The sequence below is a fragment of the Anolis sagrei genome, chromosome 6 (assembly GCF_037176765.1).
Source record: "Anolis sagrei isolate rAnoSag1 chromosome 6, rAnoSag1.mat, whole genome shotgun sequence".
NCBI classification, from domain to species: Eukaryota; Metazoa; Chordata; class Lepidosauria; order Squamata; family Dactyloidae; genus Anolis; species Anolis sagrei.
This window is the reverse complement of record NC_090026.1, coordinates 61,971,691-61,999,079: the sequence shown is the minus strand read 5'-3', so window position 1 is coordinate 61,999,079 and position 27,389 is coordinate 61,971,691. Positions and strand designations below refer to the sequence as shown.

General features: G+C 39.1%; 1 protein-coding gene across 3 annotated transcripts in view; it reads right to left on the bottom strand.

The window, feature by feature from the left end:
- The window catches only part of GRB10 (growth factor receptor bound protein 10), a 126,791-nt gene that overhangs the window by 82,794 nt on the left and 16,608 nt on the right, over positions 1-27,389 (bottom strand). For all 3 annotated transcript variants that reach the window (XM_060781515.2, XM_067470155.1, XM_067470154.1), the window contains exon 2: positions 7,834-7,931. In XM_060781515.2, the coding sequence (XP_060637498.2) occupies positions 7,834-7,884 (51 nt within the window). In that variant the 5' untranslated portion in view covers positions 7,885-7,931. The remainder of the gene's footprint in view (positions 1-7,833; positions 7,932-27,389) is intronic.

The following is a 27,389-nucleotide window of genomic DNA, read 5'->3' as shown; positions in this document are numbered from 1 at the left end:
GCTTGCTCCCTCCTCCCTGTGGCTTCCTCTCACATATTTATACTTGTGTTTTGTTGCAATCTTGAGGCTTAGAATCAGTATAATTTACTTGGTTAACTTTCCTGAATAAACTATCAATGTTTCACATTCACAAACATGTTACTTGCTTTGCACACTCTTGGCTGAATTATATTCTGAACCAAGGCAACACTAGCCTTCTTTATGTTCCTTAAAACTCGAGCTCTATTTAACTAACTGCTTCTCTATATCAGAAGTCTTTAACACATCTTCATAACTGCTGATTTCTATCAGACACTCAACAACCAACTCTCCACACAAAGTTTCCTAACTGTCATTTTCAAACTCCCACACTCTAACTGCCTCTTTCAGAACTTTGGCTCCAACCCTTTGGAATGTTCAGCTCTGCTCTCCCCAACTGTCATTTTGGCCTAACAGCCTTTTCAAATCCTGGGCCTTTACTAATCTGGATATGACCAATCGGCTTCCCATATGCAAATGAATCCTATCTCTGCTGTTGCTACCCTGTCTATGCCTATTCTTCCCTATCTGCCATATGTAAACATAGAGCTATACACCAAAACTTTAACATAGAGTAGCAATTTCACTACACCCTCCTACTAAATACATCCTACCTCTGTTCATGTCCAGCATTTATTTTTAAAGTTTTAACTACTACATTTGGCCCGGCCATAGGTTTTTAAACCTCTATGTGCTTTCTCTATATGTGAATTATATTAATTGTATTGTTTATTTGCTTATTGCTTGTTGTTTTTATTGATGTGTTGTTGGGCTTGGCCTCATGTAAGCCGCTCTGAGTCCCTTGTGGAGATGGTGGCGGGGTATAATTATATTATTATTATTATTATTATTATTATATAATCCAGTTTAAATTAGATGAGCACCATCAGCATGCAGATAACATGTAACCCTGTCTGCAATCAGCAATAGACTAGAAGATGGGTAACAAATTAAAACTTAATCCAGACAAGACAGAGATGTTCCTGGTCAGTTAGATCAGAGAACAGAGATTGAACTTGTGCTGAATAGGTCTACACTGCCCCTGAAATCTTAGGTGTGCAACTTGGGTGTGGCTCCTGAACTCAGATCTGAGCCTGGATGCCCAGGTATTACATCTAGGGCTAGGAATGAATTTGCACAATTAAAACTAGTGTATCAGCTGTGCATGTCCGTTAAGATGAAAGATCTTGCTATGCCTTGATTACATCTTATTTAGAAGTCAAATCTGACATATGCCTTGATAACATCCCATTGATACTACTATAATGTGAGCTATGGGAGGCTTCCCTTGGAAACTGTCTGTAGGATTCAAAGTACTGCCTGTTAACTCAGCTAGTTACAGTTACAGTGAGCACATGATCACCCAGCCCCTACTTCTATTGCATTGGTTGCCAGTGCATTTCCAGGCAGAATTTAAAATGCTGGCCTTGATTTTTAAAACCCTAAATGGTTTGGATGCAAATTCTATGAAAGACCGTATCTCCTTATATAACCTAGTGCAAAGCTTCTTAAAGCTTCTTAAACCCTAACTAAATGTGGGGATTGTGAAAAATGTGCAAAGCTTGCCACCTAGTGGCTGTTTCAGACATTTAGCAACAAAATGCGGCAAATGTTTCAGTTGTACTTCATAAAAAAGAAAAATCAGTCTGCCTTGATTATCAATCCTTGCAAATGATGATTTTGCTTGATGGCTATCTTTTTGGTGTCAGAAATATTTCCCTTAAAATTATGATTCTAAAAAAACTATGTTTTGGTTCACAAACCATGCTCTATTGAATTAAAAAAGTCAGCCATCTCCCTTTAAAAGTCTAAGAAGAATTTGACTGCAGACTATGCAGAGAAGGAAGGGTTAATATCAAATCTTTGTTTTGAGGGAAGGGGAGTAATGAACATTGATTGCATGCTTGTGTATGAACAGACCATGATAGGAACAAGATTTCAGAAGATTTCACCTCACTTTCTGTCCCTGTGATAATTGGATTTTGAAAAATTTGACTTGTGGAAACAAGGATTGGCGAGAAAGCTTCAGTTGGAGGCACCTTCTCCCCATAACTCTTCCAGAAGTGAATTTCAGTTCCTAGGAGTTGATTTCTCAAACTTCATGACGTCTTACCCCCGTTCTTAACTATAAGTTGCTTGTACATCAGATGTTTGTAACTCGGGGACTGCCTGTAATTGTTTTAGCAGCATTTTTTAAATATTATAAACCACTTTGAATCCAACTATAAGAGAAAAATGGGATGCTAATCCAAAAAAATAAAATAAATAAGGATGGTTGATGGCACGGGAAGCCCCTTAGAGATTCAGGACATTTAAAATAGTTTCCTTTCAATGTTTTTTCAATGCCAAAAGCATCCTAGAAGCCAAACAGATGATACTGGAATGAATATAGAAAGTCGAAGAGTCTAATATTACATAATAACCACTTATGTAAGAACACTAACATCAAATAATATGAAATAACCTTCAGGATCCAATATTTTAACAACTCAAGACCCTATATGAAGTGATCAGACTGCATCCAATATCATCCTTCCTCCACAAGCTAAGAACCTTGTCCTTAAGAGTGAAATTATATTCAGAATATTACATGCTATCTTCTTGCAATCACCTCTCAGCAGAACTCAACTTTTAATAATATTAAATATACTTTCAGTATGTGAGATTTGATTTGTACAGTTCTTTTAGGTTCTTACCCTGAAACAAACCTTGTTTATCTGTGGAAATGCATGCTATTACATCTGATAGCCAACAGAAGCAGCTTTGATATATTACTATGTCTACCTCTGACTGTTGTAGTGCTAAGGACAAGGAGCTCTTGGGCTTCACTGCCCAGTTACCAAAAAAGCAGAATCCTTAATTGTATTTGGCAATGAGTCAAACCATAATTACCCCAAGCTCAGTACTGGTTATATCAGGTATGTGGAACCTCTAGTCATTAAGCTAGTAAGGTTAAACAGTTAAACTAGGTAGGTTAAGTTTGGCCAGATGCAGCTCATAAGAGTTCCTCATTTGGCCTGCAAATTTCTTTTGCTGGCATCTCTAACTTATAATAATCTATAAGACACAAAAACAAGTTTCAAATCATTTAACAGTCATGCTTTGAACCTCAGTATCGCAAACTGCCATCAGTTACAACCAACAATGGAGGGAGGGAAAGCAGATTCCGCAACAGGCACACCACACACAAGATGGAGGACAACAGACAAACGACAAGGTCTGGCCCAAAGCAAGGCCTTGAGGGATTCAGAGCACCTTCACGCCCACAAGGCCAGTTTGTGGGAAGCTGCCACTGTATTTTTATATTTTGCCTTTGCTGCCTCCTATTATTTATTAATATTTCTTTTGCTGCCACCAATTTATTATTTTAATAGGCCACGTCCTTCACTGGAATGTTTGAAAAGCCACACGAAGACTTCTGTTGGAATAAAACAGGAAAATGTTGTTTATTTGAACAATCAATATGTGTAATGGTTTCAAATAACTTGTCAGGCTTTATTTCTTACAGAAGATGGTATTTTTTATCTTGAGTTTCTTAAAACAAGGTTCCACACACAGAAAATCCAGACAGGATCTTTTAAAAAACTTTTTGTTTCTCCTTTCCTCTCACAGCACTCTAATCACTCTAGAGGCCTATTAACTATTATCCTCAAAGAAGTATCTTTAAACAACAAGCAGTTCCCAAACTCTTCCTTTCTTCCTTCCTTCCTTCCTTCCTTCCTTCCTTCCTTCCCACTTCAAAACTTCTGACTGTCTTATTCCCCACCAAACTCCTAACTGAACTAAAATGGCTGCCTTGCTCCTTCTCTTTTCCTCTGTCTCTGCCCATCTCCAGTTACTGAGCATTTCCCTCCAATTTCATTAGCCAATCAGACTGCACTTCTGGCTATGAGGCTGCCTGTTTGCACCTCCCAGCCTTCTCCTTAGCTTTTGCAAGCTGGGCCTGTTTTCTTCCTTTTATACCAACCCTTTAAGGTAGGTCAATCCGTTACATTCAGAATCTCTTCTAGAGGGGCATACCCCTAGGTAGGAATAATGTTCTGTATGACTGGTAGGTATGTGTGAAATTAGTAATATTAAATATTCAGAGTCAGAAAAAAAGAGATCATATGCCCTTACTCGAAATAAACAATCAACCCAAAAAAGAAAGAAAGAAAGAAATGAAAAGGGGTAAATTGTATAAAAGTAGTTCGAGGAATTGCTGGAAATGTGAGGGAAATGTTGGTACATTTTATCATATGTGGTGGACTTGTAAAAAGGCCCAGAAATATGGGCACAAATACCTCTGGTTTTAGAAGAAATTGTTAAATTTAAAATGAAACCTGAACTCTTTTTGCTAGGGATATTAGATCATCAACTCGATAGAAAATGTGGAAGACTAATGCTATATATTAGAATCATAGAATCATAGAATCATGAGTTGGAAGAGACCTCATGGGCCATCCAATTGTGGTGCCCAGAATTGGACACAATATTCCAGGTGTGGTCTAACTAAAGCAGAATAGAGGGGTAGCATGACTTCCCTAGATCTAGACACTATGCTCCTATTGATGCAGGCCAAAATCCCATTGGCTTTTTTGCCGCCACATCACATTGTTGGCTCATGTTTAATTTGTTATCCACAAGGAGCAAATATTATGGCAGCGAGAATCACCTATGCTTAAAGATGGAAAGAAAAAACTTATCCAACGCAAGAAGATTGGTTTACGAAAATGTGTGAACCAGAGGAAATGGACAAACTCACAATTTTGATAAAGCGGAAATCTCAAATCGATTTCAAGAAAGACTTGGACTTATTTATTATCTTCCTTCAGCAAAGATGGGATCAAATTTCTATTATGGGTTTTTAAAGTATTGTTCTGTGGCTTCGTAGTGCAATCTTTTTGACAACATTTTGATGTGCAGTTAGGGATCAAAATAAATAAAATACAGTAACTCAATTTTTAATTGAAGTGGTTTCAAAGAAACAATCAAAACGCCCTAGTTAAGTGAGCTCCACCATAATGAAATAACAGTAGCTTTATACGTGCAAACACACCACTTTATTCAACAATAGCAAGAGTTGGGGTGGAGGATAATGGTGGGGGTTTTGTACAAAAAACAAATGTGTGATGTTATCTGCAAAGTATGGATTTTTTTTAAAAAAAACTGATTTTAAGACACACCCCATTCATAGAGATGCCTTTCTTTCCAAAGAAGATCATATCTAGTTCCTTCATAAATGCCTTCCCATCCTAATCTTCTTCTGACTTCTTGACTGTAGTCTCCATTTGGATTAATGACTGAGCAAAGAGATTGTGTATTGTCAAAGACTTTAATGTCCGGAATCACTGGATTGTTGTTAGTTTTTCGGCCTGTGTGGCCATGTTCCAGAAGTATTCTTTCCTGACGTTTTGCCTGCATCTATGGCAGGCATCCTCGGAGGTTGTGAGGTCTGTCGAAAACTAAGAAAATTGGGTTTACATATCTCTGGAATGTCCAGAGTGGGAGAAAAAACCCGTCTGTTGGAGCTAGGTATGAATGTTTCAATTGGCCACCTTGATTAGCATTTAATGGCCTAGCAGTTTCAAGGTGTGGCTTCCTATTGTTTGGTGGAATCCCTTGTTGAGAGGTGATTAGCTGCCCTTACTGTTTGTTGTCTGGAGTTCCCCAATTTTTGAGTGTTGTTCTTTATTTACTGTTATGATTTTAGAGTTTTTTAATACGTAGCCAAATTTTGTTCATTTTCATAGTTTCTTCCTTTCTGTTGAACTTGTCCACGTGCTTGTAGATTTCAATGGCTTCTCTGTGCAGCCTGACATAGTAGTTGCTAGATTGGTCCAGCATTTCTGTGTTCTCAAATAATATGCTGTGTCCAGGTTGGTTCATCAGGTTCTCTAGTTGAAGTAGTCTGCATTGCCTTTCATCTTCCTTGATTCGTGTTTGGGCAATTCTGCATTTGATGGACCCTATGTAGATTTGTCCACAGCTGCATGGTATACGGTAGACTCCTGAAGAGGTGAAAGGATCCCTCTTGTCTTTTGCTATCCTTTGTCCTCTCAGCCCAGTCATAGCAAATTTCTACATGGAACACTTCGAAAAACAAGCCCTGGAAACAGCAACAAAAAGCCCACTATATGGTTCAGATATGTGATGACACCTTCACCACTTGGAGCCATGGAAAAGAAGAACTAAACAAGTTCCTGAACTACCTCTTGCTCCCCAGCCTTCCCAATGGACACACAGATGTAGGAAAATTGACTCCTGCACACAAGCTGACCTCTGTGTTGGACCAAAACAAGGTATTGTGCACATAGAAAAAAATTCTTAAAGCTATTCTACATTTTTTTTTTCAAAAACTCAAATTTCAAAAAAGGAGGTGTGACTTAAGAGATGATGGTATCCTACATTCAATGAAATATAGTATATTGCTTTAACACCCTTTAAGGAGTGGGGTTACTGAAATAATTCAGAACACAATGTACAGGAATATGAGGACTTGAATTTTTTTTTAAAAAAACACACAACCAAACAAGAGGGTTTTTCATTATAATCAATGCTGAGCAAATTCAATAATTAGATCAAATGCAAGTTCATATAATACCTCAAAAAACATCCTATAAATAAGCAATATTGCTTCCCCCGCCCACTCCCCAACACTGCACATATAAAGCTGGGGATGAGAACTAGTGGCTCAATTCAGATCTTTAAAACTATGGATTCCAAAGACATGACAAACCTCCAATTCTCACTTTCTACTCTTCCCTTACCTGTACTAGGAGATGAGAAAAGTTCACTTTTCAAACAATATACAATTCCAAGTAATATCTGGATACAGCTCCAAATTATTTCTACAAATATGTATTTATGTGTGTGTATACACACACACACTTAAACTATAGATTTGTTAAAAACACAACATTAAAACAATATAAAACAGCATACTGCCATTAAAAGCCCTATCTGTCACATACAACATGTCTTCCTCCAGGCAGAAGGAAAAACTAAAAAGGAGACAGAAGAGCAAGTGAACCTCCATGGGAGGAACCTCCTCAACTTGGGACCAGTCACAAAGGGGCTCTGTCCTGTATCCTCACCAAACATGTCTATGATCATGGTGCAAACATGAGAAAGTCTTCCAGGAAGAGAAAGGATGTTAATTTAAATCTGCTCCGTTTACTGCAGAAATTTTCATATGCTATTTTGCACAATTCGTTTGGTCAACTGCAAATAAACAAATGAGTGACTCCAGTCTAATTCACTAGTAGGATTCAAACACTGGTGTTCTGGAGTCCTAATCAAGCACTCGGGTCATTACATTACCCCTGACTTGCTTAGAGTTACCTAAGAGTGCCTAGCAAAGATGGGATTTCATTTTCCCACAAAATTTATAAATCAGGCTTAAGTCACTTTATTAGGTACATATATAAGAAAATACTTATGTTTAATATGCCATTTCATGTAATGTGCACTTCAATTTTCAAAACCCTGAAACCAAAAACAGTATTTGCTGGCAAATGTAGTGCGCATCAGTAAAAAAAAAGTGCACTCTTTGTAATTTGGCCAAAAAATTACAAACAAAGTGTTATAACACCAAAGTTTCCAGCAACGGAAAATAAAACCTTGGGGGGCATCTATACTGTAGAATGAATCCACTTTAACTGTGCTGGCTCAATGCAGTAAAAACACATAATTAATTGATCAAACAGTAAAAACAGACATGAATTTGTCTTTCCAGCTACTGAATGTTCACACTAGGCACTTGTCAAACTTTGTTACTGCATAACAATAACTAAATTCCAGATGTTTTAAATACATATTTAAGTTATAACTTACTATCCGGTAAGGATGGTGCAAAAAGGAGTCTGGACAGCCAGCTAAAGCCATTTGTGATTCACAGTTTCTTCAAAATTACATCCACTGCTTCAAACCACCTGTAGTGTAAAGATAAGACTGTGAGGAAAAAATATACTGGAAGCATTTCAACAAATTGCTAGCACAGCAAACAATTTGAAAATGGAGGCGAGGTGGGAGTGAGCACGAGAGAACATGACATTTTCCTAGTTTTCAATAGACCTCACAACCTCTGAGGATGCCTGCCATAGATGCAGGCATCTTGGCAGGAGGTTGGACTGGATGGCCCATGAGGTCTCTTCCAACTCTTTGATTCTATGATTCTATGATTCTATGACATTCAAACAGACCAGCTTTGAGGGATATTGAGTGGTGCATCATGTTAGCATGAACCAGGGAAGGAGTGGGATAGGAGAGATTGGGTGACTAGGAGTAAGAGGAGAGTTTGCAGTGAAAGCAACTGTGCCCAGAAAGCAAGAGTGCACTGTGAACAGAAGTGAGGAGGGAGTAGAAGAGATAATAATAATAATAATAATAATAATAATAATAATAATAATAATTTATTTATACCCCGCTACCATCTCCCCAAGGGCCGAGCCCGAATACAACAGTACAAGCAATAATAACAACAACAGTACAAGCAATTAAAATAAAAACATAGACAATAAAATATACAACATCAGCAATAAGACAACACACAATTAGAAACAGTGGGAAGGCTAAATGTAAAGTTAAAATTGGGAATAATGCTGGGACATGGACGAAAAGGTGATAGTGGCGTTTGTGGAAGGGCATACGAGCAGACCTAAAAAATATAAAAGTGCTTGGAGGATAAAGTGCTATGGGATCATTATTCCGGGAAAGCACACTGGAACAGCACAAATGAAGCAGCACAATATATGGGTGTGAGGTGAGGGAAAGAATAAAAGGGAAGGGGAACTGAAGTGGGGAAGGAATGGGAAAGGAGAATAAGGACTTCATCACATTAGGAAACACTCTGTTTCTGAGAATGATTTTGAACGGGTCCCATCGCATGAGTTTGCCCCATCCCATCAGTAATCCACCTAAATCCATCTGCAAAACATTACAGAAATGGAGCATTTTAACACGGGATTCTATTTGTGTTTTTTTGAAATACTTTGGATTTTTCCATTGCTGTTTCTGCGTGTGATGGGAAAATTACTGTGCATCCTGTCAACAAAACAATATGACTTGCCCTTAGGTTGGCATGTCCAGAGAGGGGGGAAGAATGGGTGTGGAGTACATTAGAAGCAGAGCAACAGTGGCGGCCAATCAGTAGCCACAATGATCTTTTCAGAGATGGAAAACAGTGCAATCCATCATACTGATACTGCACCTTCAGCCAGCCACCTCATCACCTTACTCTGAAGAAAGGAGGATCTGGGAAAGGGAAAGTGTTCGTTGAAAGCTTCTCACAATACATGCATGTTATGCATCTTTCAATTTTGGGGGGAAGGGCCCAAAAATTATAAAGAAAATACGTACTTTAATCCCCCCCCCAAAAAAAAACCCCGAGAATCTAATTCCACAGTTATGCTATGGCACTTCATCACATGGGTGAGGAGTTGCCTCAGCTTCTCAAATATTAATACGAGGGGTATTTTTCAAGTAACGTCCGTTGGAACATAAGTACACAACGAAAGTTTATTTCAAAAAAGTAAATTTATTTTCAGAAAGTACATACTTCATTCTATTTTTCAACATAGTTGCCAAGTTTGTTCAAATACTTATCATACCTCTGAACCAATTTTAAAATATCCTCTTCATAAATCCTCGCTTCAACTGAAGCCACCAAATCGTCTGTAATCAAAGAAGGGCGACTGGAGTGGTCCTCATAATGGACGTTGGCCATCTTTGAATTGTCGTACCCACTTGCACACTTTGCTTTCACTCATAACAGTATCACCGTACACTTCACAAATCTGTTGATTAATTTCTGCAGCAGGCAGGTTCCTTGCTGACAAAAACCGTATCACTGAGCGAACCTCACATGCGGCGGGTGAGTTGATAGTCTTAAACATTTTTAAAGCACAGAATAGAACCGTACAGGTTAGCTACAGAGCAGAAACTGAGCACAGTTGTTCCAGAGGCATGCCGGTACACGACGCACGCGCTCGTTGCAGTATGCGTGCGAACTACTAGTGTCTACAACAAAACGGACCGTACTTTAAAAATAACCCTCGTAAATAGGTTTGAGGTGGGAGACCCCTAAAGAAGGACAACTATATGTTGCATGTTCCAAAATAGGCAAACCAGACAATCTCCACATTAACACTGAAAAAGAAACAACAATATCTATTCACACGTATTTCCTACTAAGTTAAAGGTATACTATCTATCTCTAAAACATAAATTATCAGGGAAAGAAAACTGCTACTACAAGAGTTAAGGTGCTGCAAAGTACAAAGACAGTGTTGGGAAACATATTTGCCACACTTTTCCTTACATCGAGTAATACCTTTTAAAACTTTCAAGTAGCAGCTATATTAGGGCCCTGCCACACAGCCATATAACCCAGAATATCAAGGCAGAAAACCTCACAATATCTGCTTTGAACTGGGTTATCTGAGTCCATAGTGCCATATATCAGTTCAAAGAAGAAAATGAGGGATTTTATTCAGCAATGTGGAAGGCGCCATGGTCTTTAGCAACCAAACACTAGGATCTCACATGGGATAGGCTTTTGTGGGATAGCAGCCCAGTTCATCACATGGGTGGAGAGTTGCCTCAGCTTCTCAAATATAAATAAATAGGTTTGAGGTGAGAGAACATAATTAGTGAGGTGAGAGGAAAAGGAAATATAAAAAGTACAAACATATATCATTACCCTAACTGGCATTAACAAACAATGAATGGGGGTGAATACAGGCACTCAAGCATGGATGGGCTGTTTAACGCATACATTTTATGAGAAGTCAAATGGATTAAAGTCAGTTAGATTATATATTTTCTACTTATATTGTAATAAAAATATTTATTATGTATCTCTGAAGCAAATCAGGCAATAGGGGGAGTCTCCAAGTTACAAACTTCAGACTTACAAACAACTCCTAGTTAAGAATGGGGGTGAGACAACAGGAAGTGAGAGAACCCCTAGGAAGGGATATTCACTCCTGGAAGTTACTATGAGGAAAAGGTGTCTCAATTAAAGCTATCTCACCAATCCTTGTTTCCAAAACAAGCCAATTTTTTCAAAATCCAATTATATCACAGGGACAGAAAGTGAAGTGAATTCTTCTGAACAAGGGCATATAACATCAAACACAGAAAAAGACAGTAAAACAAACATCACCAGGGTGTTAATCCTTCCCTATGTTATCCAAAGTTTATAAATATACTGGAGTTACACTTTTAAAATGTACCATTTCTGACCTACACACAAATTCAACGTAAGAACAAAACTACAGAATCTATCGTTTTCATAACTTGGGGGTTGCCTTTACTTTTCCCACTTCTGTTATAGTTGTACCTTCCTCTGCATTTTGCTCTGCGAATGTGATGGCAGTGATTCTCAGTGGCATGTAGTACAGGGTGAGGTAGCATAATTTCCTTTTTTCAAAATTTAATAAAACCCATTGTATGAATCAGATTTTTTTTATAATGTAGGTGCATACCTAAAGTTTTGTTTTACGTAGTTTTGAAGATCAAATTTGGTAGGTGACGTCCCCCATTCTCCATTCTCCATACACTGAGTAAACCGATTTTTGGCGTTTGTTATGACTCTTGCCAGCATAGCAGGCGTTATGTTGGCAATTTCTTCCTGGATGTTGGTCTTCAAATCTTGTAGGGTCCTTGGACGGTTCACATAAACACGGGATGGAAGAGTGAGGTGAGTTACTTTTACCCCCTTGATCTTTTCAAAAGTAGAGCCACAAGCCAAACACAATCATCAACATCAGTTCTATTGAAATACCTTGGGATTTCTATAACAATTAAACAAATAGGGGTTTGTGTTGTTTTGTTTGTTTGGTTTTTTTTTTGGAGGGGGAGATAAGTTACATTGGTTTTTTTTTGGGGGGGGGGAGAAGTTACATGTAATGTCAGTGTCCAGTTACTGCACTTGATCAACTATATTGGCTCAAAAATGTGTATTATTAAATTAAATTTGTATCACACAGATTTTATTTAATACTTTACCATAATTAAGGATTTATACAATGGTAAGGAGTACTCCAAACTTCAAACAGAAATGATAATAACTCAGAATAAAATATTAATAAATCCAGTATCAGAATGTTAAATTCAGTTTGGAATAAGGTAACTGATTGTAAATCACTGACTACCACAAATATTTTTGATTTGGCAAATAGTAAATGTTCCCTTAAAAACATAGGGCAAGATGTCCAATTACTCTGGCAGAAAGAAATCCTCTGAAGCAGAACAGCAGTTTATTTAAAGACTCCAACAAACCATGGTATCTAGATGTAGCATACTGATCATAGGATATTTTGTGTTCTTCTATATTAAAGAAAATCTAATATAACATTTCCTCTATAATGTCACATGGAGGAGATACCCAGAAGAAACTCAGTGGGGGGAAAGGAATTGGACTAGAGTAAAAGAAGAGCCTGGCATGGTAGAGTGCCAAACTTTCCAAACATTTCATGTTGGTGATACACATTTTAGACATGCATCATTTTGCGACACAGTAGTTCAGTTTTACTAGCAAAACAAATATTAAACCAACCCACTATAAGACATACAGCAGTGGTTCCCAAATTGTAATCTGTGGACCAAGATATGTCCAATTTTTTATTTGGCCTTCACCTCACCCCCACAAGGATCTGATTTAGCTCTGCTATGTGGGAGGGAATGTTCTGGAGTAATCATATCTATTGCCCGAGTCATCTCCCTATTCCAGAGAGTGACCATCTACCAAGGCATCAGGAATTCCTCCGGACCGATAAGCCTCCTGGGGTGGACCATTTTAATTGATCCTCTAGCCCTGCAGAGGTTGGGAAGCGCAGTAAGCCTAAACCTCATCAGGTGATGGGTGGTCCATGGCAATGGAGCGATGGTCAGCTCCTACACACCACCACCTTCCTCCCTGCTTCTCAGTTGGTGCTTATATTCCTTTTCAATTTCCAATTATAGCTAAGATACCAGGACCAAAATAGCCTCACAAAATAAAGACGTATGCCCTTAACTCATGGCCCCACCAATTTACTGATCTTTACTGTCTAATCAACTACAGCTTTAGCCAATTAATCTGCTGATTAAATCATGCAAACCTATTTAAGTCCAAGGACTTTAAGCTACTAAAATCAAAGCCATAACAACACCCAAGATGCTTCCACAAAAGAGTAGGCAAAGCCAACAGACATGCATCTATAGGATCCAAAGTCAGTGGTTTTTTAACAGAAATGCCTCCAATAAATTCTTTCTCTTGCATAAATATTCAAGGTTCCAAAAAAGTCAAAGCAAATTTGTTTGGAATTTCTGCTTAGCAGTGTTGAAATATCTTTCCTACTCAGCAAGATTGGCAACTGTTGATTCTTGAAATTGCTTAAATGTGACAAACTTTTATATGCCAGCTTTCATTCTGATGAAGTTGCTGTATAAAAAGCAGTATTAGGACTACTGCTTCTGGGTTCTTAGATCCAGGCGATGGTGGGTGAAAGTGGCCATAGTGAACACGCCCTCATCTGAAGTCCTTACTTTTTTGGTTTGACCAAGTATCAGGTAAGGTTACATTTCTAAATCCCCAACAAATGTGTTTGGGCCCTTGGTATCATTGAGATTTGGTTCCAGGACTTCCTGTGAATACCAAAATGTATGGATGCTCAAGTCCCATGTCCCAATTGAGCACCGGATCACTTTCAAAGTGATAGTACTTACTTTTAAGGACTTGCATGGTCTGGGGCCGATGTACCTGAGGGACCGCCTCACCCCCTACCAACCCCAGAGATCCCTCCGTTCTGAGGACCAAGATCTATTGGAAATTCCCAGTGTTAAGACCTTGCATCTAACAGCAACCAGACTCAGAGCCTTTACAGCAGTGGCACCATCACTTTGGAATACTCTGCCACCTGAAGTCCGTGCCTTGCGGGACCTATTAGCTTTCCGCAGGGCATGTAAGACATATCTGTTTCGACAGGCCTTTGATCTCTGACATTGTTGTTTTTAAATTGTTTTTAAATTGTTTCCATATTGTGTTCGATTTTAGCCTGTTCTTGTAAGCCGCTCTGAGCCCCAGCGGAGTGGCGGCATATAAGTTTGAATTATAAATAAACAAATAAATAAATATACAGTGGCATAGTAAAATGGTGTCTTGTATATAAAACAATATCAAGGTTTGTTTGGATTTTTTTTATATTTTCAAGTTGCAAATGGTTGGATCTATGAATCTAGAGAGCCAATTGAATTATATTTGAGGATTTTTCCACTTTTGGAAAAAACACTTTTTTCACACAATTGGGAATATAATGAATGAGAGGCAGCTTAAAAAGCTGGGTATGTTTAGTTTGGAGAAAAGAAAGCTGAGAGGGGAGACTATAGCTGTGTTCAAATATCTGGAAGATGTCACATTGAGGAGAGAGAAAACTTGTTTTCTGCTACTCTAGACTAAGACACGAAGCAATGGATTCAAAGTGCAGGAAAGGAGATGCCACTGAAACATTAGGAAGAATGTCCTGATTGCAAGAGTTGTTTGGCAGAGGAATATGCTGCCTTAGAATGTAGTAGAATCTTTTTTTTTTTAGCTTTCTAAGTTAAGTTCAAATGGCCATCTGTCAGGAGTGCTTCAATTGTGTGTTCCTGTGTGGCAGGAAGTTGGAATGGATAGCCCTTGTCATCTCTTCCTTTGCTATACTTTTTGATTCTATGAATACAATTGAATACAAATTTGATCAAGTATAACAATATTAATGAAATTAGAGTGGCAAATAATTGTATGTACACTGTTCTTCGGGCATGAACTATCATAATGGGATTATAATAAGATAATCATAAAACTTTATTTGTAGACTGCCCTATCTCCCCAAAGGGATTAGACCAGTGGTTCTCAACCTGTGGGTCCCCAGATGTTTTTGGCCTTCAACTCCCAGAAATCCTAACAGCTGGTAAACTGGCTAGGATTTCTAGGAGTTGTATGCAAAAACACCTGGGGACCCACAGGCTGAGAACCACTGGATTAGACGGTTGCTTCATTTTTTTCTTAATGAAAATCAGGGATTAACATTTGCAAACTCTATGGCGACAGATTATGACAGGTATAGTCCAACAATATCTAAACAACATAAGGGAATGTAACTTCTAAGAAATACTGTGTGCTACTACAGTAAATTATCCAACAAGCAACATATTTAAAAGTATTAAAATAAAAATTATCTATCTAAATATATAAAAGTCAAAGCATGTATGTGTGCTTGCTGTTTGGCTGTCAGTCCATTGGTCTGTACCACAAAGGTACAAAAAGCATTTTATATAACCCAATGTCTGGGAAATGAGGGAATAAAGCCACCCAGAGTGCATAATTTAAGGGATGGATCGTGGCCCAGGGTTTTTTTTAATGGGTAGCCTGAGCCAAAATTATGGATTCAAAAAGAACATTTGAAGAGTTCAAAAGTTCAAACTGCACACACAAAATGTATTGTTAGATTATAAAAATGTAGGTTCAAAAGTGGGTGACCAAAGTTAGATGCAAAGTAAATTAAGTCGCCATGGCGTCCCCAAAATTCCAGACCCTCATGGAGGATGCATAATTTCCTTTGCCCTGGTTACAGACACTTCCCCAGGTCTTCACAACTACCTTCCAAGGAATATCCCTCAAAGATACAGTGAGGCAGCATAACTTCCTTTTTTCAAAACCTAGTAAAACCCATTGTATGAATCGGAATTTTTTTTTTTATAATGTAGGCGCATACCTAAAGTTTTGTTTCATGTAATTTTAAATTAACTGATTTATGAGGCCATAAAGAAGCAAAGCATTCCAGCGGGGAAGCATGTGGGGAATGCGGAAGTGCTTCATCAGCATCGCAGATGGACGATGAAAGCGACAGCTCCCCTGGCGGCCAGAAAAAGTTAAATAGCCTCTGTGTATGTCTGTATATGTTTGTATGTCAAAAATTGGCATTGAATGTTTGCCATATATGTGTACACTGTAATCCGCCCTGAGTCCCCTGCGGGGTGAGAAGGGCGGAATATAAAATCTGTAAATAAATAAATAAATAGTTTTGAAGATCAAATTAGGTAGGTGACCTCCCCCATTCTCCATACACTGAGTAAACCTATTTCTGGCGTTTGTCATGACTCTTGCCAGCATAGCAGGCGTTATGTTGGCAATTTCTTCCTGGATGTTGGTCTTCAAATCTTGTAGGGTCCTTGGATGGTTCACATAAACACGGGATTTCAAAAAAACCCATAGAAAAAAAAAATCACAAGGGACCAAATTTGGAGAGCGGGCCGGCCACTCCAAATCCGCTCGAAAAGTAGGCCTCAACAGCAAAAGCACGCTCCTCACTGTTCCAATGCATGATGGCGACTGAACTGTGTCAGGACAAAACTTTATACTCCCACCTCTCGAATGAGACCACTAGCGCTCCACTACGTCTTCAACCAACTGAATGGCGTGCCTTTTTAAAAAGGAAGTTATGCTGCCACACCCTGTATTATGAAGAAAATAACCCTAAAACATAAAGAGGTTTTTTTCCTAGTCATGCGAAATTATTAATTTCACTATAGTGTCTGACATATCCAATGTGGCATTCTTAACATGGACCTTGCAAATTGAGACCCATTTTAAAATAATACCTATCAAGGACAATGTTGGATCAAATTATTAGATCATTTCCAGTCCAATTTTCTGTTTTCTGTTTGCACTGTTTTCTGTTTGCACTGTGGTAAGCAAGTCCCCTTTGGAGAACATGAATATGGTTGCATTCACAAAGATACCACTATCTCCCATCCACAGCACCGAGAATGCAACTCACTTCTGGACTGGAAAGATGTTTCCTCTATTACTGCTGAAAAGAATTTAATCAATATGGAAAATTCATATTAGAGACCTAGTGCTGCCATGGAGTTCCACAGTTCCTTCATTCATTTTTTTAAGGAAGCGATCAAGGACAATCAGGGAGAAGTTTAACTTTCTGCTTTGCAGCTGAGAAATACAATCCACAATATGCTTTCAATATACATTACAGTCCCTAAAACGAAGCAAATTCATGGTAACTCGTGGCAGAAACTAATTTCTAAAACTCTTTTAATTATTGTTTAAAAGCCTAATGACCTGGGAAATATCATTTTCACTTACAACTTTAATACAAAGATTGGTTTGTGATTGTTTTAGGACAATGCCATACAATGGTATGTTTCTTTAATCACGTCTAGAGAGCATCCAACATGGTTTACAACCTCGTGTGATAATCTCCATAGTAACTGAGTCTTAATCCATCTAGCTAAAGTGAACGAAGACACATTCTTGCTCCAAGCTGAAGAGTCGAATGAAATGAGTAGGCAGTCTGAAACTTATAAAGTGCAAGTATGCTTAAAATACATTATGCAAGCTATGAAAACATCTGTATATCTTAGGTCCAGATGGACAAGGACAAAAGGAAAAGAGCAGGATCTCCTCGGATCTTTGAAAAGCAGTGTTAATCTTAGACATAAATAATGGATCCAGTCTCAGAACTACTGAACCTAGATGGAAAATGTACAGTTCCTTGCAAGATGATGATGTAGGCGTAATCTTTTAGAAATATATGTTGTATGTCAGCCTGTTCAGCCTATGATTGTGTCTAATGATCAGGTTGCTTTGGATGATAGGAATGACAATGTTGTTCATGTTCAAGTTGATTCCTCTGATGGGAATGGTGATGCTGTTCATGAAGCGAATGGGGATGATGGTCTGTTTCCTGGGCCTAGTTTTAGGTATGTGGGACCTGAATGCAGTTGAGTTGATGGCTTAGACAGGCATGTGTTGCTGTAAACGGAATCTCAAGATCTTGAGCCTGGGAGAAGCTCTGAGCTGCAGTCCTAGGGTCAGTTATCTCCAGGTGCAGATTTTAATGAAACCTTGAATAGAAAAGAGCTTTCTGCCAGCAGAGACAAACAAATCAGAAACTAAGGCGCTCAGCCAGATTACAGCAGAAACTAGTAAAGAAACCAAAACTAAGGAAAAATCCGTTCCTAGCTGTTTGGGAAACAAAGTAGATATATTGCGCCAAGTACAAAGTCTAGCTTCAGACAAAGCAATGTTGGATTCACAAATAGTTCTCCATGCCATATTCCTGGATCTTGGTCTTTGCTTTATTCCTGTTTAAGTGCCTGTGCTGTTGTTTTTGCCTTTGAAATCAAGCCTCTGGTTTAATTGACTTTCTTGGACTGTTTCTCTGTAGATGTATTGCTCTTTTTACTTCCTCATCAATTGGATTGGAGCCCCCGGTGGCACAGTGGGCTAAACCCCTGTGCCGGCCGGACTGAAGACCGACAGGTCGCAGGTTCAAATCCGGGGAGAGGCGGATGAGCTCCCTCTACCAGCTCCAGCTCCTCATGCGGGGACATGAGAGAAGCCTCCCACAAGGATGATAAAAACATCAAATCATCTGGGTATCCCCTGGGCAACGTCCTTGCAGACGGTCAATTCTCTCACACCAGAAGCGACTTGCAGCTTCTCAAGTTGCTTCTGACACGACCAAAAAAAATCAATTTTATTTGCTTTTTTACTGTGGATAATTTTTATTGTTTTGGATTTTACTATCTTCAATAAACTGCTTGCTATTTTAACTCAACTGTGTGGTGTTGAGAGTCGGGGGAATCCTGCTCTGGAGTACAACACTATAAAGCAAATCATTACACCCCTTCTGCTAGCATGTCTGACTTTATCTATACAACAGCTTTTGATTGGGTATTAAATAACAAGGTCCATCAAGAAACTAATATCTTACAGCACATAGAAGTCTGAGTTTTCATGAATTATTTGGTGGCAGCAGTAGAGGTGGGCCAGCTTTGTAAAATCTGGAGCTTTGCTGCTCAAAAGTCTTCACTTAGCCACTGAGTTCTACCGCTCTCTCATCCAATCAAAAGATGAATCTGAGATAAGCTAGGCATCCTTACTATTCTACCTGATTCAGACAGTCAACATACTGCGGTTTGTTTTCTCTCCCAACTACTGGTGTCATCTTTTCTTCTGTACAGGTATGAAGGTGTTTTTCTGGCATTAGGATTATTATTATAAGCTGCCTATCACCTTCATCTTATCATTGTTTATACTTAGGCTGGCTCCCTTCCCAGAGCAATCATGTGCTTATTTTCATAGCATGCTATTCTGCAATACATATCTACAGCTCCAAAAGCTTAAACGAAGCAAACAGAAATCTAAATAGTACCCCAGCCTGTTACAAATCTATTGAACACACTGTAGGAACAACACTCAGTTGATCCCCTTTGCGAACGGATTCTGCAAACTTCAACTTATCTGTCAGAGTAAATAAGGAGGAACAACACAGTACCAAACCACCTCCCCAGAAGAGTAGTCAAGAAAGTCAGTTGCGAACAACCAAGGACAGTCAGTTGAATGGCAAAGTGTCAGTTTGAGAAGAGCCTGCCATAAAATATTGACCACCCACTCCCACTATCCCCACCAAAGCAAGATAGCACTGAAGAGCTGCCGTCAACATTTTCCTGCGCAAGCATTTCAAAAGGCCAGAAACAACACCATGGCAGAAAGAGGAACCATGCTGACCTGTTTATAAGTAAACCCAAACTTTTTGGATTTATTTTTTGACATAAAATGTTCAACTTATGCATCAGTTTATACAGCAAGTCACCTCACAGTCCATTCAACAGGAAAACGTTACAGTCCCTTCTCTTCACAACCATAGGGTGATCGTGATCGCATCTCTGTATACGAACCCACATGATCCCTTCGATCATCCGGGGAGGCCCTGCTCTCGATCCCACCAGCTTCGCAGGCGATTGGTGGGGACGAGAGAGAGGGCCTTTTCGGTGGTGGCCCCTTGACTCTGGAACTCACTCCCTAAAGACATCAGACAGACCCCAACTTTGGCAGTCTTAAGGAGGAGCATGAAGACATGGCTGTTCCAGTGTGCCTTCCCGGAATAATGATCCCATTGCACTTTGTCCTCCAAAGCACTTTACATTTTTTAGGTCTGCTCGTATGCCCTTCCACAAACTCCATTTTACCTTTTCGGCCATGTCCCAGCATTATTTCCAATTTTAATCTCTACATTTGGCCATCCCACTGTTTTTAATTGCGTGTTGTCTTATTGATAATGTTGTATATTTTATTGTCTATGTTTTAAAGTTATTTGCTTGTATTGTTGTTATTATTGCTTGTATTGTTGTGTTTGGGCTCGGCCTCATGTAAGCCGCACCGAGTCCCATGGGGAGATGGTAGCGGGGTACAAATAAAGTATTATTATTATTATTATTACTATTATTATTATTATTATTATTATTATTATTGGGTCTCCCCCACATTGTGTGAGCATGACAGAGAAAGCCATATGGACAAAATAATTCCTTTTTATGAATGCAGCATTAATAGACTCTGGGATGCTGTGTTAGCAATTACCATTCTACATACCCTGCTTCCCATGCTTTGGACCATGGCACCAAAAAGATCATTTTTTCAATTCATTCAGTTTACATTTACCTTTTCTCTCACCAAGGAACAAAAGATGGATTAAAATTTTAAAAATAAAAGTTGGCTACATTACAAAAGTTAAAAAAAACTAAACTTTTAAAAACAGATATAGCTGCTTAAATAGATGTAAAATATAAAACAACTCCATCATATAATTTAAAATCAATACAATGCCTGCCTAAATAACAAAGTCTTAAGGTGCTGGTGGAAGGAGAATGGGGGGACACTAATGGGAACTCCTGTGGAAGGATGTTCTATAGACCTGAGAACAGCCCATGTATTCACCAAATGGCACCACGAGATGCAGAGCCAATCTTAAGAAATGGGGCTACAAAGTGGAATCCACAACATGCGAGTGTGGCGAAGAGCAAACCACTGACCACTTGCTGCAATGCAACCTGAGCCCTGCCACATGCACGATGGAGGACGTTCTTGCAGCAACACCAGAGGTACTCCAAGTGGCCAGATACTGGTCAAAGGACATTTAATCAGCTACCAAGTTTGCAAAATTTGTGTGGGTGTGTTTTTTTATCTGTTTGTTTGTTTTGCTCTGTTAGAAATGTAATACAATGTTCTGGTTGCGGATGACATGATAAATAAATATCAAATGAATGTGCGCTGGCAGTGGGATCGAGACAAAGCCCTACTCTGAGGACCTGCTGAAATTTCTGAGCAGTTTCCTAAAGCAGCTCCATACAAAGTGTGCTATAATAATCCCAACAGGATGCAATCAAATCATGTATCACTGCAGTTAGGTCTGACTTCCCACAGAAGAGGAGCAGCTTGTACTTTAGTTTTAACTATGCAAACACACTCTTAGCCAAAGTCTGGGCATCCAGACTTGCTTCCATCCAATAGTACACCCAAGATGCCACTCTCAGATTACAGAGGGTGGGGAGTGTGATCCTATCCATAGAATCATAGAGTTGGAAGAGATCTCAAGAGCCATCCAGGCCATCCAGTTCAACTCCCTACCATGTAGGAACACACCATCAAAGAACTTCTGACAGATGGGCAACCACCCTCTACTTAAAAACTTCCAGAGAAGGAGACTCCACCACACTGCAAAGCAGCATATTCCACTGACCAACTCTTACTGTCAGAAATGAAACAAGCTTGTCCCCTCCTCAATATTTTCAAGCATGGCCCCTCTCAGCCTTCTTTTCTCCAAACTAAACATACCCAGCTCCTCAAGATGATCATTTAACCTCCTGATGCCTCAATTAATATAATTTTACTAGTATCTATTTTATTTTGAAATTTACCAATATCTGTTGCATTTCACATCCTCAGCTAATACTCGAGTCAATCTGTTTTCCCAGTTTTTTCTGGTAAAATTAAGTGCCTCGGCTTATATTTGGGTCGGCTTATACTCGTGTATATATGGTATATTAAAATCCATAATTTCCTCCCCAAAATCTGTCCTCGACATGCACATGAGGTCAACCTATATACAAGTATACACAGTATCTGTTTCTTAGCCTACTCATAACTTTGAGAAAATTTGGTAAATTCATATGTTCTGATAAAAGAGCCAGATATTTACTCACACTGAAATTCTGCCAAATCACATTTATTAAGGAGGAATGAAGCTCCTCTTTTATCAGGCTGCAAGATCATTTAGAGATCTTGTGCTCCAAGAAGGCAAATACAGTAAAAACAATGGAACCTGGATCTGACATTTGTAAATGCTCGTGTTAAAAAATTAACTCTTCAATGTCCAGTTATTAAATAGTTGAAATAATTGTTTCTTGTTTTCCCCACCGATGTCCCTGTATAATTTAAGACATTAATTACATTGCCTTTCTTTCACTATATAGCAAGTCTTACACCAACACTACTGATTTCCCCGCTTCACAGAGATAATTAAGATTAACAGATATCTTCAACAAGTGTTTTAAGCATTCCGAAATTCTAAAGAGTATGTTACAAAAGAAAACTACATTTATGAGCCTACACGTATTACACTGAAATTGGGACTTCTAACCATAGAACCATAGAACCAAAGACGGCAGGGACCTAACAGAAGGTGGCGAGACTATGCAGAAGATCTGTATAGGAAGGATAATAATATCGAGGATAGTTTTGACAGTGTGGTGAATGAATTAGAACCAGACATCCTGAGGAGTGAGGTTGAATGGGCCTTAAGAAGCATTGCTAACAACAAGGCAGCAGGAGACAATGCTAAAGACTGCTTAAACGTCCGTACAGTGGCCCTTATTTCTCATGCCAGTAAGGTAATGCTCAAGATCCTGCAAGGAAGACTCCAGCAATACATGGAGCGAGAGTTGCCAGATGTACAAGCTGGGTTTAGAAAAGGCAGAGGAATGAGAGACAAAATTGCCAATATCCGCTGGATAATGGAGAAAGGCAGGGAGTTTCAGAAAAACATCTATTTTTGTTTTATTGACTATTCTAAAGCCCTTGACTGTGTGGATCATAATAAATTGTGGCAAGTTCTTGGTGGTATGGGCATACCAAATCACCTGGTCTCTCTCCTGAGGAATCTGTATAAGGACCAAGTAGCAACAGTAAGAAGTGACCATGGAACAACAGACTGGTTCAAGATTGGGAAAGGCACACAGCAGGGTTGTATACTCTCACCCAACCTATTCAACTTGTATGCAGAACACATCATGCAATGTGCAGGGCTTGCTGAATGCAAGGCTGGGGTTAAAATTGCTGGGAGAAACATAAACAACCTTAGATATGCAGATGATACCACTTTGATGGCTGAAAGCGAGGAGGAGCTGAGGAGCCTTCAAGGTGAAAGAAGAAAGCACAACAGCTGGGTTGCAGTTAAACATAAAAAAAACCAAGATTATGGCAACAAGAATGATTGACAACTGGGAAATAGAGGGAGAAAAACGTGGAGGCAGTGACAGACTTTGTATTTCTAGGTGCAAAGATTACTGCAGATGCAGACTGCGGCCAGGAAATCAGGAGACGCTTACTTCTTGGGAGGAGAGCAATGTCCAATCTTGATAAAATAGTGAAGAGTAGAGACATCACACTGGCAACGAAGAACTGCATAGTTAAAGCAATGGTATTCCCCATAGTCACCTATGGGTGTGAGAGCTGGATAACAGGGAAGGCTGAGCGAAGGAAGGTAGATGCTTTTGAACTGTGGTGCTGGAGGAAAGTTCTGAGAGTGCTTTGGACCGCAAGAAGATCCAATCAGTCCATACTTCAGGAAATAAAGCCCGACTGCTCATTGGAGGGAAGGATATTTGAGACAAAGTTGAAGTACTTTGGTCACATCATGAAGAGACAGGAAAGCTTAGAGAAGACAATTATGCTGGGGAAAATGGAAGGAAAAAGGAAGAGGGGCCGACCAAGGGCAAGATGGATGGATGGCATCCTTGAACTTACTGGATTGACCTTGAATGAGCTGGGGGTGGTGACAGCCAACAGGGAGCTCTGGCGTGGGCTGGTCTAAGAGGCCACGAAGAGTTAGAAACAAATGAACTAATGAACAACAACAACAACAACAAACCATATAAACAGGAAAGAGTGGTTTAAATGACAAAAGTATTGCTGTCTGTTGTTTAAAATTACACAATGCATCTCTGTACCTTTTATCCCACTTCCTTGGGAATATACCACACTTCTTACACTGGACTGTGACCTATATTATTGGCTATGCAGTGCTGCCGTATCTACATAATTCAGTTCTAGTACAATATACTAAAGCCTTTTCACATCTTGACATTGCTACTGTCCTTTGCCTTTTAGACATTTTGTGGCTACATGAGGACTGAAAAGTTCCCCAACTATTGAAAAACACACCAAGTTTTAAAAAATGAGTTACTTGTACAAAGGCACCACATTATTTGTACACAAGGGAGAGAAAACTGGATATTTACAGTGCCTTTTGAGATGTGCAATCCAATCTACGTCAAAACTGCTTTTGTAAACTCAATATTTTTTTGCATTTTATTTAACACTAGTCTCTGCCTTCAGATTACAGCCTAGAGAGCTGCAAGCTATTTTCTCTTAACTAGATCCTTGTCTAAAATAGATGTGTTATTTTTAGCAGGGTACTTATGTATCTCAACTACAGCTTGTAGAGCAAAAAGCTGGCATATGCAACTCTCCCATTCCAGGAAAAAAAATCAATATTAAATACAAATCTACGTACTATGTCTCTTCACTAGAATCTATAGAGGGAGGGAGAGGGAGGGAATGGTTTTTTAGATCTGCCTCTAAAGACAAAAAAAAATGGGTGGAGGGAGGAAATACCCTTACATGTTAATAAACCAAGTTCAAGGGAAATGCCTGTTTCAGACCACAAAATACTTTTCAAAATGCCACAGCAGATATCTCATTTGTTTTCATTAATACAAGACTCTGCAAAGTATAGTTTCAAAGGGCAAAGGTCCTTGGCAGGCCATTCTAATTCTACCGATATTAAGTTGCATATTTTTGCTGTTTTAAGAATCAGTTTTTTTTAACATTTTGGGTTTTGTCATTTAAAGTCTTGACATTTAACTTACTAGTTTTTTCTGAAATATAAAAACAGGTCTGAGACTTACCACCATCCCAGAAGAACTTTGAAATTACTGTATTAAATACAGCTAATATAGAAATCAAATTTAGTCTCTGCTTCAACTTGAAGAAGTATATATTTAATATTTTATGTAGGAAGATATAGATGTATATAGCCAAAACACACAAACACTCCACCCCTTAGGATTCCAAACAGGATACAAGCAGTTGTTCTCACTATAGCGAGAAAAGGGACATTATACTTTTCCTGCATGGCAGAGGGTTGGACTGGATGGCCTATGTAGTCTCTTCCAACTCTATGATTCTATGATTTTAAGTGCAGCAATTACCACCTTAAATTTACCGCTAATTGATATAGCTGGAGGAATAAAGACATTTTTGCTGACATCAAATTGCCAGAGGAGCCTCTGTAGGGAGAATATCCATAACTACAGACGTGCTTACTTCTGATAAGAGACATTTCGGATATCAACTCCCTGATTTATTAATCATTGGCCGTGTAACGAGGGCTTCTACATCAAAGGTAGTTAGAGAAGTACTAATTAGGAGCCACATCCACTGTTTTAGCGTAGTGAGATGTGTTCCACACTGGGCATGCATACTCAGCAGCAGAGTAGCATAGCGCAAGGGCAGATGTCTTCACTGTGTCTGGTTGTGATCCCCAGGTTGTGCCAGTCAGCTTTCGTATGATATTATTTCTAGTGCCCACTTTTTGCTTGATATTCAGGCAGTGCTTTTTGTAGAAAAATAAATAAAAATAAATAAAAATAAAAAATTCTAATTGAGTTTTAAAGGTAAGTAGCAGCATACTGAATTAAACCTAGAATGCAAAATACAAACAAATAACTTGGTTATACAAGTCACATTTCTAGGATTTATTAGCTGATTTGTATTAAACTGATGTGTCTAATCATCTTGAGCAAGAGTTTTCTGTGTAACACACGGCAGTAATCCAACTCGGGGGGGGGGGGATCAAATGACAGAACAAATGGGATCAGATTGTACCAGTTCAAAAAGGACTGCTGTTGGTAAGCCAATGTGTAAAAAGTGATTTTACAAATAAAGTTGCTCTGATACGCTCCAGTTTGGATGCTGTTGTTTATACAGTTCAAAGTAGATATAACCTTGACTCCTGCTTGTCCAGTGTTGAGTGATACTATTCAATTTGTGCAGCCTGAGAAGGTGGACAAGATCTTTGGAGAGCTGAAAGCTTCCACATGTGTTTTTGACCCTTGTGCCTCCTGGTTGATCAAAATAGGCAAACTGGGTGAAGGGTGTAGTCAACACCTCAGAACAAAGCAGAATTCCAGTTCGCCTAAAGGTGGTAGTTGTGAGTGTCATATCTAAAAAGCTATCCCTAAACCCTTCCATCATGGAGAACTATCACCTTCACTTTTTGAGCTAGGTGTTGGACCCTATGGTGACCTCCCGACTCCAGGGATTTCTGCATGAAATGGATTGTTTAGATTCATTTCAGTCTGGGTTCAGGACTGGTTATGAAACAGATACAGTTCTTGAGTGCCTGGTTAGATGACCTACACCAGGGGTCCTCAAACTAAGGCCCGGGGGCCGGATACGGCCCTCCAAGGTCATTTACCCAGCCCTTGCTCAGGGTCAACCTAAGTCTGAAATGACTTGAAAGCCCAGAACAAGAACAACAATCCTATCTCATCAGCCAAAAGCAGGTCCACACTTTCGATTGAAATACTAATAAGTTTATATTTGTTAAAATTGTTCTTCGTTTTAATTATTGTATGGTTTTTAAGTGTTTTTTTGCACTACAAATAAGATATGTGCAGTGTGCATAGGAATTCATTCATGGTTTTTTTCAAATTATAATCCGGCCCTCCAACAGTTTGAGGGACTGTGACCTGGCCCTCTGTTTAAAAAGTTTGAGGACCCCTGACCTACACAAAGAACTGGACAGGGCGAGTGTGTCCCTGTTGGTTCTCCTAGACCCCTTGGCTGCTTTTTGATACTGTCAACCATGGTATCCTTCTGGGCTGCCTCACTGAGATGGAACTTGGAAGAATTGTTTTACTGTAGCTCTGTTCTTTCCTGGTGGGTTGAACCTAGAGGATTTAAATTTCTGGCCATCAGTCTGTAGGATCCCTCAGGACTCTATTTTGTCCCCATTAAACTACTGGGAGAGATCATCCAGTAGTTTGAATGCAATTGAAGACACCCAGCTCTACTACTCTTTTCCACCCAAATCCAAAGAAGCTGTCCAGGTCCTAAAACTATATCTATAATCAGTAATGGATTGGATGAGGGAGAACAAATTGATACCTAATTCAGACAAAAGACAAGTGTTCCTGATCAGCTGGAAAGCAGACTGACCAAATAAAAAGATATTTGTTTGGTACTCAACGAAGACCAGAGGGGATTCAATAGTTTCCCA